Below are 18,499 nucleotides of genomic sequence, written 5' to 3' on the forward strand. Positions count from 1 at the left end.
CATCCAAAAGCTTTACTTACAAATAAGACAGATGAAAACAGCTGTCAGTTTGACTTTACCGACACTGGCATTTTTTCTTGGGGGCTGTCTAAATGTGCACATTTGAAGTAGCCCCAATTATTCTTGTTACATGTATTCCTCAGGCTTGTGAAACAGCCTTGTTACAGTAAACACCTAACTCTCAATGAAAATCATTCACCATGGACTCATTGCACACAACTATGAACAACCTACCTGATAGTGGAATGTCTGGAGATAGCCGGCGTTGCGCGACGTGTCGGGGTCCCCGATGTTGATGTCACTGCCGCGGGGGGAGGAGGAGGGGGACAGGCTGTCGATGTCCACTGCCGGCAACACCTGAACACAGTCACAGGTAAAAGTTAGTTCATGACAATGACCACCTGGCAAAATCTCACCAAACTTGGGTGAATGAGAATGTGGTGTACAAAAACATTGCTGGAACTGTGCAGAGTCACCAGTGGACAGGAGATGATTGTTACTCTTCTTTGGTTTACTAAAACCCTTATTTTCTTCAGGCACACTACTTACTGGAACGCTCATCATTTAGCGGCAATTCTAGCTTCAGGCATAGTCAGGTACACCTCAGTGAGTAGACAATAAATGATGGCCTCTCTGCTCTCATGCCAGCCCCCCCACACACACACACCTATTTGCCTAACTCTGTCCTCAACACTCTTATAATCCTCAGCAGTATTGGTCACCATGACAAAACACATACACACACACACACACACCACACCACACCACAACACAACACAACACAACACAACACAAAACAAAACAACAACACACACACACAAACACAGACAGACATATACACACCTGTTTCCCTAACTGCGGAGCTCTGTCGTGAACACTCTCCTCATAATCGTCAGCGGTCATGGCAACCATGGCTACGTTGGAAGCCGCAGTCACCAGGCGGGGGGAGGCGTGCGGCACGGACATGGGGTAGGGCTGGTTGCCAGGGGCGACGGAAAGCCCAGGCTCCATGCGAGGCTTGCCCAGGGGCACCGCCATTGGGATCAACTGCCCGGGCACGGGAGCTGCAAACAAACCACACTGATTGTGAAACTGCTTTAACAAGAACTTGTAGGATACAGGGGAACACCCTTTCAAGGCCTCCACAACTCTCAGCAACTCAGGTCTTAAAATGGGTGTCAATTCACACAATTCATTGACACAATTCACACAATTCATTGACACAATTGACACAATTCATTGACACAATTCATTGACACAATACATTGACACAATTCATTGACACAATTCATTGACACAATACATTGACACAATACATTGACACAATTCATTGACACAATTCATTGACACAATACATTGACACAATTCATTGACAGAATTCATTGACACAATTCATTGACACAATTCATTGACACAATACATTGACACAATTCATTGACACAATTCATTGACACAATTCATTGACACAATTCATTGACACAATACATTGACACAATACATTGACACAATTCATTGACACAATTCATTGACACAATACATTGACACAATTCATTGACACAATTCATTGACACAATACATTGACACAATTCATTGACAGAATTCATTGACACAATTCATTGACACAATTCATTGACACAATTCATTGACACAATACATTGACACAATTCATTGACACAATTCATTGACACAATTCATTGACACAATACATTGACACAATTCATTGACACAATTCACACAATTCATTGACACAATTGACACAATTCACACAATTCATTGACACAATTCACACAATTCATTGACACAATTCACACAATTCATTGACACAATTCACACAATTCATTGACACAATTCATTGACACAATTCACACAATTCATTGACACAATTCACACAATTCATTGACACAATTCACACAATTCATTGACACAATTCACACAATTCATTGACACAATACATTGACACAATTCATTGACAGAATTCATTGACACAATTCATTGACACAATTCATTGACACAATTCATTGACACAATACATTGACACAATTCATTGACACAATTCATTGACACAATTCATTGACACAATTCATTGACACAATTCATTGACACAATTCATTGACACAATTCATTGACACAATACATTGACACAATACATTGACACAATTCATTGACACAATTTCTGAGAAAACAGGGTCTTAAAAGGGAGGGGGGCCTAAATTTTGGGTGTCTTAAAAAGGGGTTTCCACTGTATTACCAGTGAATATGTGAAAATGTCTATCAGCTGCTATTTCCTTTGACAGGCTTTACCCCGCACAGTTAGGATGTGATAACATGGCTTGATTTATACATAAATGCATATTGTAAAGCAGTATGCATTGTTAGAGGATCTTCTAGTAGCAGTGTTCAAATGTCGAAGCTGCTTTTCCCAGTTTTACCTAAGAGACCGACTGTATATTGTGTTATTGTATTTGTCAGACTTGATTGTACCAAGTCCCTACACATGTTGTAATGCGCTTTGAGCCAAATATTTTTGGTTTTTGTAAGGGATAGGCGCAATATAAATACACTTTATTATTATTATTATTATTGATTGATTGAAGAGACAGAGTGACCAGATTTTGTGAGAACCAAGAGAGGTACTTGTAACGAGATATTGGTATTGAAAACACTACCGCTGCTTCTATTCATACTTTAATTAACGAAAGCTCTTCAGCGATGTCTGTGAAGTTGGCGACGTTCAAAGTGGCTATTACTCCTCCACTGTGATGTACCATCACATCCGTTTCTTCATCCTTAAGAACTAACTTAAACCCCCCCCCCCCCCCCCCTTAGAACAGAGTCAAAATCAACAACCAGGGTTAAATGTGGGTGGGTGGGTGGGTGGGGTGTTGGACAAGTTAATGTGGACTCTTGGTTTATTACCTGTAGTGGTGGGAGCAATGGGCACATAACCCCGTGTGGGACTGAAGAAGTACTGACGTGGTTGTCCCCCTTCAGCCTGCACAACGCTGGGGCCTGCCTGCATGAGAGTGGTGCTCCCTGTCTGTGCTTGGAAGGACCGTACATCCAGCACGCCTGTAACACCACATGCTGCATTGTCATTTCCGCAACTCGTACACACACTTACTGCAACATGCTACTGTGCCCAAGAAACAATATCATCATGTACAGTGATGCAATGAAATGTTACCAACTTATGAAAAAAAAGGTATTGTTCTTAAACAGCTAAATGTAATGTAAAGTTTGATTAGCACTGTTCAAAGTATATGCAGTCAATGTCCCTGACGGGTTTGAAGCACGCAGAGGGCGTTTAGTGTCATCATTCACTGACTGGATAGCGATGTGCGCAAACATCAAAATTCAGGATAGTTCATATTAGATTAACATTCACGTCAGAGGTGATAATAACAAAAGTAATGCCAGATCATATATATACATTTTAATTTCAGTACGGTACATGTACTTGAACGAATGCTGTAGCACACTGAGACAAAATGCCAATCTGTCAGATCATAACTGTTGCAATAGTTTGGTAACACTCATTTAATTAAACAGGTTAAACTAATGGTAACAATGCTTCTGACAGTGCTGTGAACAAATAAAACAACACCAACACCTATCACCAACAAGCAGTATGATCCCGCTACAGTGCTGTGAACACATTAAACAACACCAACACCTATCACCAACAAGCAGTATGATCCCGCTACAGTGCTGTGAACAAATAAAACAACACCAACACCTATCACCAACAAGCAGTATGATCCCGCTACAGTGCTGTGAACACATTAAACAACACCAACACCTATCACCAACAAGCAGTATGATCCCGCTACAGTGCTGTGAACAAATAAAACAACACCAACACCTATCACCAACAAGCAGTATGATCCCGCTACAGTGCTGTGAACACATTAAACAACACCAACACCTATCACCAACAAGCAGTATGATCCCGCTTCAGTGCTGTGAACACATTAAACAACACCAACACCTATCACCAACAAGCAGTATGATCCCGCTACAGTGCTGTGAACACATTAAACAACACCAACACCTATCACCAACAAGCAGTATGATCCCGCTACAGTGCTGTGAACAAATAAAACAACACCAACACCTATCACCAACAAGCAGTATGATCCCGCTACAGTGCAACTTCACTTTTAAGACCAGAAAAACCCTGAGAAATATCAGGTCTTAAAAAGGAGTGAGTCTTAAAATGGGGGTAAAATGAAAGAGGTGATGAACAGAAAGTCTGAGAAAACAGGGTCTTAAAAGGGAGGGAGAGTTCAATTTGGTGGGAGGGGGGAGGGGGGGTGTCATCTTAAAAGGGGGTACCATTGTATCAACAGCCAGCAGCATATTCAAACCTGGGAACCCCTGTTTTGCACTTGGTGTATTTTCAGAAAAATTAGCGTACTCCACAGAGCATTTGAACATCCATGATTCAAACACGCGTCCGTCGCTCCGTTAATAAAGTTTACCAATACATTTAGAACACATCCTTCTTTCAATGTTTACGGACAAAAACTGTAATCATTTGTCAAAATACTGGATTGGCTTTCGGATGAGCTTGTGAAGAAAAGTAGTCTGGGAATTTTTCTTGGCGTATTTTTTTTCTACTGACCGTACTGATCTTATTCTAGACAATCAAGCGTACAAAATACGGCAAAATCGTATGGGTTCCCAGGTCTGCATATTCTATGTATGAACACAGACCGTCCGGTCGTTTGGGTGAAGGTAGACGTGAGGTGCGGGGCTTGGCTTGGTTCTGGTAGTGGAGGTAGGGGTCCTTGACCGTCGTCCGGCCGCGCTGGTACCCAGCCTTGCCGTAGATCTGGGTCATCGCGTCCTCGTCCTCGTACCGGATCTTGGACGTCTGCAATGACAACAAACAGAGAAAAGATTTACGTGAAGAAGTCAAACAATTCCTGCTGTAAAGCCTGACCTTAACTGAGCCAAGTTGACTACGCCAAGTATACTTCGCGAAGCCGCCCGTACGAAGCTTTAGCACTGAGTTTTCGGTAAAAAGACTTGGCGTAGTCTTGGCAAAGTCGACGTCGGCCTCAATTAAGGACGGGCTTAAGAGTGTAAGTATACCAACCATCCTACGTGAAATACAACGGTCTTTCTTCACCAAATAAGAACTGGTTACTGTCCATAAATGTCACTGGCTTAAACAAAACTGGTTACTGTCCATAAATGTCACTGGCTTAAACAAAACTGGTTCTCTGGGGCGGGGATGTAGCTCAGTCGGTAGCGCGCTGGATTTGTATCCAGTTGGCCGCTGTCAGCGTGAGTTCGTCCCCACGTTCGGCGAGAGATTTATTTCTCAGAGTCAACTTTGTGTGCAGACTCTCCTCGGTGTCCGAACACCCCCGTGTGTACACGCAAGCACAAGACCAAGTTCGGTGGGTTATAGAAACACGAAAATACCCAGCATGCTTCCTCCGAAAACGGCGTATGGCTGCCTAAATGGCGGGGTAAAAAACGGTCATACACGTAAAATTCCACTCGTGCAAAAAACACGAGTGTACGTGGGAGTTTCAGCCCACGAACGCAGAAGAAGAAGAAACAAAACTGGTTACTGTCCATAAATGTCACTGGCTTAAACAAAACTGTCACTGGCTTAAACAAAACTGTCACTGGCTAAAACAAAACTGTCACTGGCTTAAACAAAACTGTCACTGGCTGAAACAAAACTGTCACTGGCTGAAACAAAACTGTCACTGGCTTAAACAAAACTGTCATTGGCTGAAACATAAATGTCACTGGCTTAAACAAAACTGTCACTGGCTTAAACAAAACTGTCACTGGCTGAAACAAAACTGTCATTGGCTTAAACAAAACTGTCACTGGCTGAAACAAAACTGTCACTGGCTTAAACAAAACTGTCACTGGCTGAAACAAAACTGACAGAAGAGAATTTTTTTTTAGAAAAAAGACAGAAAGAAATCAATTAGCTATCTTTTTTCATAAACTAACAAACAATATTTGATGAACACTCAAAATCACTCTCTTTGAATACATATACAGGGATGGCCAAATTGTCCGCCCAATCGCCAGGGGCGAGTAGAAACCACCTGGCAACTAGCCCGGCTGGCCAGTGAACATTCTGGTCCGATGCAACACTTTTGGTTGTAATATCCAGTTTTAAAGCCAAATAAACACTGCAGATGCAGCAACTTTGGTATGTACCGGGCCCGCGAAATTTCTGGCGGGCTCGTAACTTTTTTTAAGTTACTCGCCCGGTTGGCGAGTTACAATTTTGAGATTTGGCCATCCCTGCATGTAATACAAAAAAAACTCTTACCTTGGGTGCGGGTTTAGCCTTGATGATTTTCTTCCCCTTGCCCGGATAGCTTGTGGTGTCCTGCACAGACTGTGATTTGCGCAGTCCCGAGTCGATGCGACTCATGCGTGGCGCCCCCGACCCAAAGCCCACCGTCGGCTTGGTGGCTGCTCCACGGTACGACTTTCTGCCAGGGTCAAGGTCGCCGGTTGACTTGGTTTGCGACACGCCATGCTGGAGGTCCCACTCCACCTCACGCTGGAGGCAGACATTATATGGAATTGTGAGGATTATTGTCAAAAAATTGTCACAAATTGTCAGGAAAATTGTAAAAACCTGAAAAACAATTGTCAGAAATTATTGTAAGCAGAATTGTCAGAAAAAGCCAAAGTGAACACAAAGATTAAGCTTGCACAGGAGTTTGAGCGTACCTTACTTTGCACACAATGTGTTCACTTTGCATGCAGGGTAGCACACATCTCTCTGTGATTAAATATCTTTTTCTTTTTTTCAAAGTGCTTAAGGTTTCTCTTCGTACAATGTACGGGGATATAGCTCAGTTGGTAGCGCGCTGGATTTGTATTCAGTTGGCCGCTGTCAGCGTGAGTTCGATCCCATGTTCGGCGGAAATTTATTTCTGAGTCAACTTTGTGTGCAGACTCTCTTCGGTGTCCGAACTCCCCCCCGTGTACCAGACCTGTTTACCCCCATAAGTGTTTTGGAGTAATGCTCAGCCCCAAAAATAGTAATCCTGGCACAAAAATAGTAATCATCCAGCATTCGTCGCCAATTACAACGCACATGACAACTGTGTCTGCGAAACGCAATCATGCACATATATCCATCATTCACAAACAAAACACATCAGTCAGTTTTTGTAGTCATCATAATTTCAAAGAGGATCACATCAAAAGCACATGCATCACTGATTCTTTTTCTTTTGCTCGTAGTAGGCCTTTTTCAGTGTGTCAAGCGCTTTTCTACTGTACTTGCGCTTGCCGAATGAGTGAGGGCGAGACTTCACCACTAGAATAAGGCTCTCCAGCCTCTCATCAGACAGACATGATCTCTGGTCAGTCCTGTGCTTTTTCACCCCATTTTGCCATTGAAAAAAACAATGCCAAACATGTGAATTGATAAAAAAAAAAAAAAATTAAAAAAAAAAAAAAAATTTTTTTTTTATTTTTTTTACATTTTTTTAATTTATGAAAATCGTAGTCTTGACACGGATAGCGTAATGGCGTATTTTTTGCAGAAAATCGTAATAAATTACGCCAAAATCGTAAGGGTAAACAGGTCTGCGTGTACACTACATTGGGTGTGCACGTTAAAGATCCCACGATTGACAAAAGGGTCTTACCTGGCAAAATTGCTTAGGCACAGTTAAATAATTGTCTACCTATACCCGTGTGACTTGGAATAATAGGCCGTGAAAGGTAAATATGCGCCGAAATGGCTGCAATTACTGGCCGTATAAAATTTCATCTCACACGGCATCACTGCTGAGCGCCTAGAACTGTACCCACGGAATATGCGCGATATAAGCCTCATTGATTGATTGATTGATTGATTGATTTAATTCTAAAAAATTGGAGTCTTTTATGAATGTTAACTCTCCAAACGATTTATCTACTATATTTGAATTTTCTGCGGCTATAAAATAGATATGCAGGTGAATTAGTTGTGTCTCACCTTCACTTCATTGTTGAGTGAAGTGATTCGCTTCTCCACCATCTTCTGTATGCGTGCAGCCTCTGACCTGCAAGCACATAGCATGAAGAATATCATTCCAAACACAACTGAAATTCGTTGTTTGTTTTCCATGCATTTTTTCTGTTCTGTTTAGCCAACAGAAATCTTGGTGTTAATGATGTTTCAGTGCCTGAAAATGCTACTGATTTAAAACCGAAAAGAAGATGGCTGAGAAAGATATATTATACACCCCCACCCCCTTTTTAACATGCAGTAAAATATAAGAGTGAAAGTTTAGCCAGCTACACAGTGGCTAAACCATAAGGATGTGTAAACTTTTAGCATGGAAGCCTCAAGAAATTGCAAAAAAAACTGTGCAGCTAAGTTTTCACAGGTGTCATTTCAAACACCATGTTTAGTGCATGTGTGCACACTTGGGCGTTCCGACACCAACATGAATTGGAACAAAAATTTTGCTCTGGGAAATTAATCCCCCAATAACCCAGAGGATCCAAATGACACTGGTTTTTATGTCAGATGAGCTACGGAATGAACGATGTACCTGTCTTCGGGAGGTCACCTGTCAGCAATGGCGCCACCAATCAGAGTGTAAACATCAACATCCAAATTACAGTGGAACCCCCTTTTAAGACCTTGTTTTTTTTAGACCTTCTGTGCATAACCTCTGTCAAATTACCCCCATTTAAGACTCCCTCCTTTATACATTTAGTCAAGTTTTGACTAAATGTTTTAACGTAGAGGGGGAATCGAGACGAGGGTCGTGGTGTATGTGTGTGTGTGTGTGTGTCTGTCTGTCTGTGCGTGTGTGTGTGCAGAGCGATTCAGAGTAAACTACTGGACCGATCTTTATGAAATTTTACATGAGAGTTCCTGGGTATGATATCCCCAGACGTTTTTTTCATTTTTTCGATCAATGTCTTTTATGACGTCATATCCGGCTTTTTGTAAAAGTTGAGGCGGCACTGTCACACCCTCAATTTTCAATCAAATTGATTGAAATTTTGGCCAAGCAATCTTCGACGAAGGCCGGACTTTGGTATTGCATTTCAGCATGGAGGCTAACAAATTAATTAATGACTTTGGTCATTAAAAATCTGAAAATTGTAATTAAAATTATTTTTTTATAAAACGATCCAAAATTACTTTTATTTTATTCTTCATCATGTTCTGATTCCAAAAATATGTTATATTCGGATTAAAAACAAGCTCTGAAAATTAAAAATATAAAAATTATGATTAAAATCAAATTTCCAAAATCGTTTTGAAAACTATTTCATCTTATTCCTTTTCGGTTCCTGATTCCAAAAACATATAGATATGATATGTTTGGATTAAAAACACGCTCAGAAAGTTAAAACGAGGAGAGGTACAGTAAAGCGTGCTATGAAGCACAGCGCAACCGCTACCGCGCCAAACAGGCTCGTCACTTTCACTGCCTTTTGCACTAGCGGCGGACTACGTTCAGTTTCATTCTGTGAGTTCCACAGCTTGACTAAATGTAGTAATTTCGCCTTACGCGACTTGTTAAGACCTGATTTTCTCAGATTTTTGAAAGTCTTAAAAGGGGGGTTCCACTGTATACACATACGACAGGTCAAGCTCACCTATCAGCAGTGGCGCCACCTCTCAGGGTGTACACATCCACGTCCTGTCGCGACCCCATAACATTACAATATATACACATACGACAGGTCAAGCTCACCTATCAGCAGTGGCGCCACCTATCAGGGTGTACACATCCACGTCCTGTCGCGACCCCCTAACATTACAATATATACACATACGACAGGTCAAGCTCACCTATCAGCAGTGGCGCCACCTATCAGGGTGTACACATCCACGTCCTGTCGCGACCCCATAACATTACAATATATACACTTACGACAGGTCAAGCTCACCTATCAGCAGGGTGTACACATCCACGTCCTGTCGCGACCCCATAACATTACAATATATACACATACGACAGGTCAAGCTCACCTATCAGCGGTGGCGCCACCTCTCAGGGTGTACACATCCACGTCCTGTCGCGACCCCATAACATTACAATATATACACATACGATAGGTCAAGCTCACCTATCAGCAGTGGCGCCACCTATCTGGGTGTACACATCCACGTCCTGTCGCGACCCCATAACATTACAATATATACACATGAGTTGTTCTTTGCTACTGGTCACAAGTGGGGGTCAGCTCAGACGGACGCATTTTTCAATACAGTCTAGGGGAGAAACTGGTCACAAAGCACCCAGTACATGCCAGAGAGATAGGAGAATCGGCACAATCAAAGAAAATACCAAAATCATTCAATAGATATGGAAATATTAAGATTTACTGTGAAAATGCCAGCAAAAATGGCGTCCAAAAACGGGAACGCACACTTGGTGCGTCTTTGAAGACTTACCTCCCGTTCTGTGTTGTTGATAATAGTCGTGTTTGTGCTGTTGTTGTTGAAATAGTATCTAATAAAACTGATGCAGTTCTTGAAATGTTGCAAATTATTGTTGTCTTTGTGAAATGCGAGAGTGTTCTGAGGCGTAATCTGCATACGGCTGATGTCCCACATAGGGTACCCCACTTCGATCAGCGTATCACTCCAAATGAGCTTCACAGCAGAAAAGCAGATACACTACCAACACACTGCATAACAGATCTACAAGTCTGAGCCAGAATCATTGAAATTTACTTTCTGTATAAAATATTGCAATCAAATTTGTTCACGATGTCCCACAAATAACGCAGGTTACCCTCGCCTTCGATTCAAAGTAACTCCAATCTGACTTAATTACAATCGAAACGCAGATGACGAACTGATTCACCACAAATTTGTGGTATTTTACACACAAATTTCAACTGTGTTGTTTCGCGATAAACAGCCATAAACAAACAAATGTGGCGCCGTCACGTCGCCTTGGAAGGAATAACGCAGGTGACCAAGGCTTGTTTCCGATACCTGTCTGATTAAAATCATCGTTTTTTCACGAATGACGGCTCTTTGGCAGATCTGGTGAGTTGGAAACTGTCTATGAATGTTTCATTTAATGTCAAATGCGTACATTCTTGTCGATATTGTTACCTTTGGGCTCATAAATTAAGTCAATCGTCGTGTTGTCCGAAAGTGACTTTTGTCAGCATAGAACTTACTGTGCTTTGATCATTGACTGAGAAGAATCTTCCGATGACACTAGTTCATTTCACTACGCGACTGCAGATCTGCAAGGAAACTTATGGCAGGGGAAATAAGCTTAACTGAAGACGAATAAGCGGAGTAACTGTTCTTCAACGGATTGCTCTCACTGATCTAAATATTTAGATCTTGTCGTCTGCTAGTCTGCTAGTAAGTTGTCTTCGGTCGTGTGAAAGTCACATCTATTTCGACTGTGTGCATCGATCCGTGTAGTGAAATGTTGATCTTTGATGATTTGGCAACATAACTTCGCTAAATGTGCTTCGAGTGTATCTCCCCGCCGCATTTGAAAACGTCTTTTAACAAGACCATGTTTCGACAGCCCAGACGGGGAGGATCCTCGATAGCTCACAGGGTATATAATGTTTTCCGCCGTTTTTTGAAGAATCCTTTCAAATTTGCTATTCCAAAAGTACCTTATGACACGACTCGAGTGGCAAAGAACATTCTCTGCAATTCCTGTCTCAGTCCGTGCAGCCGTTTCGGGTCCTATCGTCATCATACAAACATACACACAGACACACAAGAACCAGCTTTAAAAGTTAGATTATGTAGGAACCATGTGAACCAGTGATTTTTTCTTATGTACAACAGATACTACAGTATTTCTGCTTTATGAAAAGCAATATTTCAAAAACAAAACTAGAGATTTGAATTTTGACCACTTTTCCCCCTTTCTGTCACCAGTACTGAAGAACAACTCACATACGACAGGTCAAGCTCACCTATCAGCAGTGGCGCCACCTATGGGGGTGTAAACATCAACATCCTGTCCCAACCCCATAACATTACAATATATACACATACGATAGGTCAAGCTCACCTGTCAGCAGTGGCGCCACCTATGAGGGTGTAGACATCCACGTCTTGTCGCGTCCTGGTCATCATCTCCAGGTTTTTCTCCAGCGTCTCTCTCCCTGACACCACACTCTGAAGCACGCTGCGTGCATCGCGGTACTTGTCCTGCACGGGGGCGTCAGTGCTGCGCAGCACCTTGGATGTGCCGGCGGCGTGCTTGGAGGGGCTGGAGCTGCGGTCTCGGTGAGCCTTGCCCAGCTTGGAGTAGGGCGTGGTGTTGGCGTCACGAACTCGCTTCTGGGGAATGGATCAAATACATCATATTTTTACACAAACGTCTGTACCTGCTTTCACACAGAAATAAGCTTTGCAAATTTTGCTGATTATGCTACAGAGTCTGGGCATTCGAAAATTAATAATTTCATTATCTTTTATTAATTAGCCAAGTTTACTATCTGTATCATAAGTGTTTGTCTGTCTGTCCGTCTGGGTGGATGTACAGTGATTGCAACGTTTTGTTTTGTCATAAATTAAACGTTTCAATAATGTACCATTCTTGTTTTTTGAATATCAAAAATGTGTTACATGTACCAAGTCTGTTAGCTTATAGTCAAACAGTGAACACAGACTGCAATTTGTTACCAAGTCTGTTAGCTTATAGTCAAACAGTGAACACAGACTGCAATTTGTTACCAAGTCTGTTAGCTTATAGTCAAACAGTGAACACAGACTGCAATTTGTTACCAAGTCTGTTAGCTTATAGTCAAACAGTGAACACAGACTGCAATTTGTTACCAAGTCTGTTAGCTTACAGTCAAACGGTGAACACAGACTGCAATTTCAGCAGAGGACACACAATTTCAAATCTTGAAATACTAACATGTGTTTTTCCATTAAGAACACATGCTCATGAGGTAACACATACAAAGAAAGACAGACAGGATGATTGGCAGACAGGCAGACAGCCAGCCAGCCAGCCAGCCAGCTAGCCCGCCAACCAGACAATAATCAGGAAAGCGTCTGACCAGATAGTGTTCCAGAGGGGCGGGATCCTCGATGATGGGTCTGCTCTTACTGGTCCTCAGGTCTGTCTGTCAACACACAACACACTGTCAACACACAACACACTGTCAATGACAACTCTACTCGTTTAGCTACACACACACACACAACACACTGTCAATGACAACTCTACTCCTTTAGCTACATACACACACACAACACACTGTCAATGACAACTCTACTCGTTTAGCTACACACACACACACAACACACTGTCAATGACAACTCTACTCGTTTAGCTACATACACACACACAACACACTGTCAATGACAACTCTACTCGTTTAGCTACATACACACACACAACACACTGTCAATGACAACTCTGACTCGTTTAGCAACATACACACACACACACAACACACTGTCAGTGACAACTCTACTGGTGTAGCTACATACACACACACAACACACTGCACTGTCAATGACAACTCTACTTGTTTAGCTACATACACACACACAACACAGTGTCAGTGACAATAGATGGATTCCAGAAATAGCTCTGCTCGGTTTGTATGGGTTAGCTCTTAGTGAAACAACAAATCCACAGGCAAGTCACCAGGCAAGTCACCAGCAAGGGGTGTGTCTGACACACGTGGACAAGGACGGCATGTGAGGACTATGGACAAGGACGGCATGTGAGGACTATGGACAAGGACGGCATGTGAGGACTATGGACAAGGACGGCATGTGAGGACTATGGACAAGGACGGCATGTGAGGACTATGGACAAGGACGGCATGTGAGGACTATGGACAAGGACGGCATGTGAGGATTATTTGTCAAACTAAAAGTAAGGGTATTCACTCTTTCACAATCCATACAAACCCAACAGATTTTTTTTTTCGAACACAGTCTATTCAACTTGTTTACAAGTTACTGCTGATAATATTTCACACTACATGAGTTGTTCTTCACGCCTTGCACATGTTTCAGGTAAGACTATCATGAGAGAACTGATCCCGGTGTAACTCGACATTTTTACTCCACGAAGAATGTACTCCGGAGTAAATATTTCGTACGAAATTCTTACTCCGAGTACACTTTTCGTACGAGAAAAGAACTCCCCAAGGCACGAACAAATTACTCCCTCCACGAAATTTGTACTCCCCATTTTTTTTTTACTTCCAGTAAAAATCTCGTACGCAAAAATGGGATGCGGGCGAAGGGATAATGCCAATAAGTGATCTCGCGCACACGAATGTCGCGCTACCCTCCTTCCACCCCTTCTAACAGGGGACGAGGGAGTAAAAAATTCGTACACCTGGCATGGGAAGTCAAATTGCTTGTGTTGGGGTGAAGTAATTTATTCGTTATTTATTCGTCAGGGGAGTAACATTTTTGTTCAAATGTTTACTCGGAACTCCCCTGTCTTGGGGAGTAATTTTCTCGTGTAATGGGGGAGTGCTTTTTTCGTAAAGGGAGTAACTTTTTCGTACGAAATGTTTACTCCGGAGTAAAAAATATCGTGGGAGTAATTTCCTCGTGTTACACCGGCAATCTCCCTTATTAGCCCCATGACAGTGACATCACATACTGAAAGAAAGGACACAATGAGATTCATTCAGGATGACACAGAACATGACAAGGGGCTAAGTGTGGACATAGATCTTGTATTGACAGCCATATACTAGAACTTTGATGGGGTGCCGGGGGATAAACAGACTACCCCACCATTTCAGCCCCTCCCCTTTCATCCTCATCCAAACCTCTAGTGTGTATGTGTGTAGGTGCACGGGAGAGAGAGAGAGAGAGAGAGAGAGAGAGAGAGAGAGAGAGAGAGAGAGAGAGAGAGAGAGAGAGAGAGAGAGAGAGAGGAGGGAGGGAGGGAGAGAGGGAGGGAGAGAGAGAGGGAGAGAGAGAGAGAGAGAAAAAAAGAGGGGGGTGAGAGAGAGGGAGAGAGAGGGAGGGAGAGAGAGAGAGGGAGGAAGAGAGAGAGAGAGGGAGAGACAGAGAGAGAGAGGGAGAGAGAGAGAGCGAGAGGGAGGGAGAGAGAGAGACTGAGGGAGAGAGAGGGAGAGAGAGAGAGAGGGGGAGAGAGAGAGCAAGAGAGAGTGGGAGAGAGAGAGAGAGAGAGAGAGAGAGAGAGGGGGAGAGAGAGAGACAGAGAGACAAAGAGAGAGAGAGAGACAAAGAGAGAGAGACACACACACACACACACACAGTCACCCGAGAAATCCCCCCCCCTCCATCCCACACACTGCACGCGATCAGATCAACAATCAAGCGGCCCTAGCAGTTCCTGCCTCACCTAGTCGCCTGAAGCAGGGAGCCTCAAGGAGCTCAAACACGCACATCCACAACCGCAGACAGAAAGACACGCACACAGACAGACAGACACGCACACAGATACACACACACACACAGATACACACACAGACACACACACAGATACACACACAGACACAGACACAGACACACACACACACGCACACACACACACAGGCAGACAGACACACACACACAATGCACAAATTCACCCAAACCTTCCTTTGCTACAAGACAGCCACGCACGCGATCAGACGAACAATCAATAGTACTTGATCTAGCCAGGAAACCACAGGAGACTCAGCCACACGCAGACAGACACACCACCACCCCGTCAACTCTCAAACGGACACACACGCGAACAACCCCAGAAGCGGTCCAACTAACTCCGGCAGACACAGGCACACATAGATATACAGACAGAAATCCCCCCCCCCCCCCCCCCCTAAAAAAAAAACCCCACCCAACCACACACGCTACTTACACAGCCACATGCCAACAAGGAGACAAACAAGAATCCGAAAACTGACTGCTAACATTTCAAACTCCACAACAGAAACAAAACAATAACAGTTAGTGATTGGAATGGTCTTTTTTTTACATTTAGTCAAGTTTTGACTAAATGTTTTAACGTAGAGGGGGGAATCGAGACGAGGGTCGTGGTGTATGTGTGTGTGTGTGTGTGTGTGTGTGTGTGTGTGTCTGTGTGTGTGTGTGTGTAGAGCGATTCAGAGTAAACTACTAGACCGATCTCTATGACATTTTTCATGAGAGTTCCTGGGTATGATATCCCCAGACGTTTTTTCATTTTTTTGATAAATGTCTTTGGTGACGTCATATCCGGCATTTTGTAAAAGTTGAGGCGGCACTGTCACACCCGCCTCATTTTTCAATAAAATTGATTGAAATTTTGGCCAAGCAATCTTCGACGAAGGCCGGACTTTGGTATTGCATTTCAGCTTGGAGGCTTAACAATTAATTAATGATTTTGGTCATTAAAAATCTGAAAATTGTAATTAAAATTATTATTTTTATAAAACGATCCCAAATTACGTTGATCGTATTCTTCATCATTTTCTGCTTCCAAAAACATATAAATATGTTATATTCGGATTAAAAACAAGCTCTGAAAATTAAAAAGTATGATTAAAATTAAATTTCCGAAATCGATTTAAAAACAATTTCATCTTATTCCTTGTCGGTTCCTGATTCCAAAAACATATAGATATGATATGTTTGGATTAAAAACACGTTCAGAGAGTTAAAAAGAACAGAGATATAAAAAAAGCGTGTTATCGTCCTCAGCGCAACAGCTGTCGCGCTTTTCTGGATTGTTGTGACAGAGACATCAACATCTGCCATAAAGTCTATTGTGAAAAAATGCAGTGCGTTCAATTTCATTCTGTGAGTTCCACAGCTTGACTAAAATGTAGTAATTTCGCCTTGCGCGACTTGTTCTTTGTTCGTCTTGTTTTGTCATAAATCAAACGTTCCAATAACTATCCTTTCTTGTTTAACAAAATAAATCTTAATAAGACAAATAGACAGACCCAGTAGCTTTGCATAACCGCAATACAGGTACACAGTAACAGACGTAGACAAACACGCAGGCAAAGGCACCAACTCGTTAGCCCAACCCCACACTTTCAAAAACAGACACACAATGAGAACTGTCAGGCAGGTCCTTGATTCCTGCCTCGCCTGGTAGACACACAGATGGAAACTTGGGCAGAAACACGGGCAGACACACAAACACCACCACCACCACCACCACCACCACCACCACCACCACCACCACCACCAATCCAAACACAGACACGCGTTCAACCCAACAATGAACCCTCCCCAGCAATTTCAAACTTCACCTAGCCAGCAACAAGCAGGCAAACACGTAGACAGACTGGTGAACAGACCAACATAGCCACCCCTACCTATGACAGCTTACTAGCGCCAAAACTAAAAATTAGTAATTAACACGTGAAAGTTACTAATTTTCACGAGAAAATTACAATTATGACTAATTTTCAAGTATTAATGTCTAATTTTCAGTTTTGGCTCGCCTCCTGACGGCTTACTAGTGCCAAAACTAAAAATTAGTATTTTTCACGCGCTAATTACTACTTTTCATGTGCCTCGTGACTGTGGATGTTCAATGCGCATGCGCGACTGTTACACCGGCCAGAGCGAAACATCCTTCGATTCGATACTTTTCTGGTCCATAGTTCTTTAATCCGATGCAATTTAACAATAAGAGCTGAGCGCATGTGTAGATAACCGTGACATACAGCTGTCTGTCTGATAACTTGTTGAATAACGAATTCTATCGAAAGATATTTGTGAAAGTGTGTGAGTCTAGACCGCGAACAGAGCCGTCTGCTAGTGGTCGGACCTTCAGCACACGGCCGGCCAGACGCCATTTTTCCTCTCTCGATTCGAACATTTTCGGATCGATTGTCCTTCACTAATACACTACAAAGCAGATGTATGAGTGTAGTAGTGGAAATAAATATGAGGTACAGCTGTCTGCCCGACAACTTGTCGAATAAGGAATTATATTGAAAGATACATATATGTGAAAGTGTGAGACCACAGCCGATCAAAAGTCTGTCTGCTACGAACAGCTTCGATTCGAAAGTTTTCGAGGTCGATTATTCTTTTCTAAGATACCCAAAACAACGTTTAAGGAAAGCGCTATTGCAGAAAACTGTGACATGCATCTTCACGTCGGATAACTTGCTCGATAAGGCCTTCTATTAAAAGATATTTCAGAAATTGTGTGAGAGTGATATTTGACGGACATTGTAGCCTCTCAGTGCGGACTCTTAAAGTCCGACTACTGTGACCGAAAACGAGGCAAAAATGAAAATGAGTAATTAACACTGTTAATCACTAATTTTCACGTGAAAATGGTAACCCCAGGTTTTGGCACTAGTAAGCCGTCATACCTACCCCTCTCCAACCCTTTCTCACACAGACACACACACGCGATCAGACCAACACAGCCACCCCTACCCCTCTCTCCCATACAGACACACACGCGATCAGACCAACACAGCCACCCCTACCCCTCTTCCACCCTCTCCCATACAGACACACGCACGCGATCAGACCAACACAGCCACCCCTACCCCTCTTCCACCCTCTCCCATACAGACACACACGCACGCGATCAGACCAACA

The 18,499-nt window shown here is 42.8% G+C and overlaps 1 protein-coding gene across 1 annotated transcript in view; it reads right to left on the bottom strand.

Annotated features, from left to right (window-relative positions):
* Positions 1 to 18,499, bottom strand: part of LOC138952180 (TALPID3 protein-like) — a 102,873-nt gene that overhangs the window by 14,310 nt on the left and 70,064 nt on the right. The window contains exons 9-16 of the mRNA XM_070323779.1: positions 13,015 to 13,080; positions 12,015 to 12,286; positions 7,982 to 8,048; positions 6,311 to 6,547; positions 4,717 to 4,876; positions 2,917 to 3,069; positions 844 to 1,064; positions 235 to 357 (exon numbers count right to left, since the gene is read on the bottom strand). Of these exons, the coding sequence (XP_070179880.1) occupies positions 235 to 357; positions 844 to 1,064; positions 2,917 to 3,069; positions 4,717 to 4,876; positions 6,311 to 6,547; positions 7,982 to 8,048; positions 12,015 to 12,286; positions 13,015 to 13,080 (1,299 nt within the window). The remainder of the gene's footprint in view (positions 1 to 234; positions 358 to 843; positions 1,065 to 2,916; positions 3,070 to 4,716; positions 4,877 to 6,310; positions 6,548 to 7,981; positions 8,049 to 12,014; positions 12,287 to 13,014; positions 13,081 to 18,499) is intronic.

The sequence above is a fragment of the Littorina saxatilis genome, linkage group LG17 (genome assembly GCF_037325665.1).
Source record: "Littorina saxatilis isolate snail1 linkage group LG17, US_GU_Lsax_2.0, whole genome shotgun sequence".
Classification (NCBI taxonomy): domain Eukaryota; kingdom Metazoa; phylum Mollusca; class Gastropoda; order Littorinimorpha; family Littorinidae; genus Littorina; species Littorina saxatilis.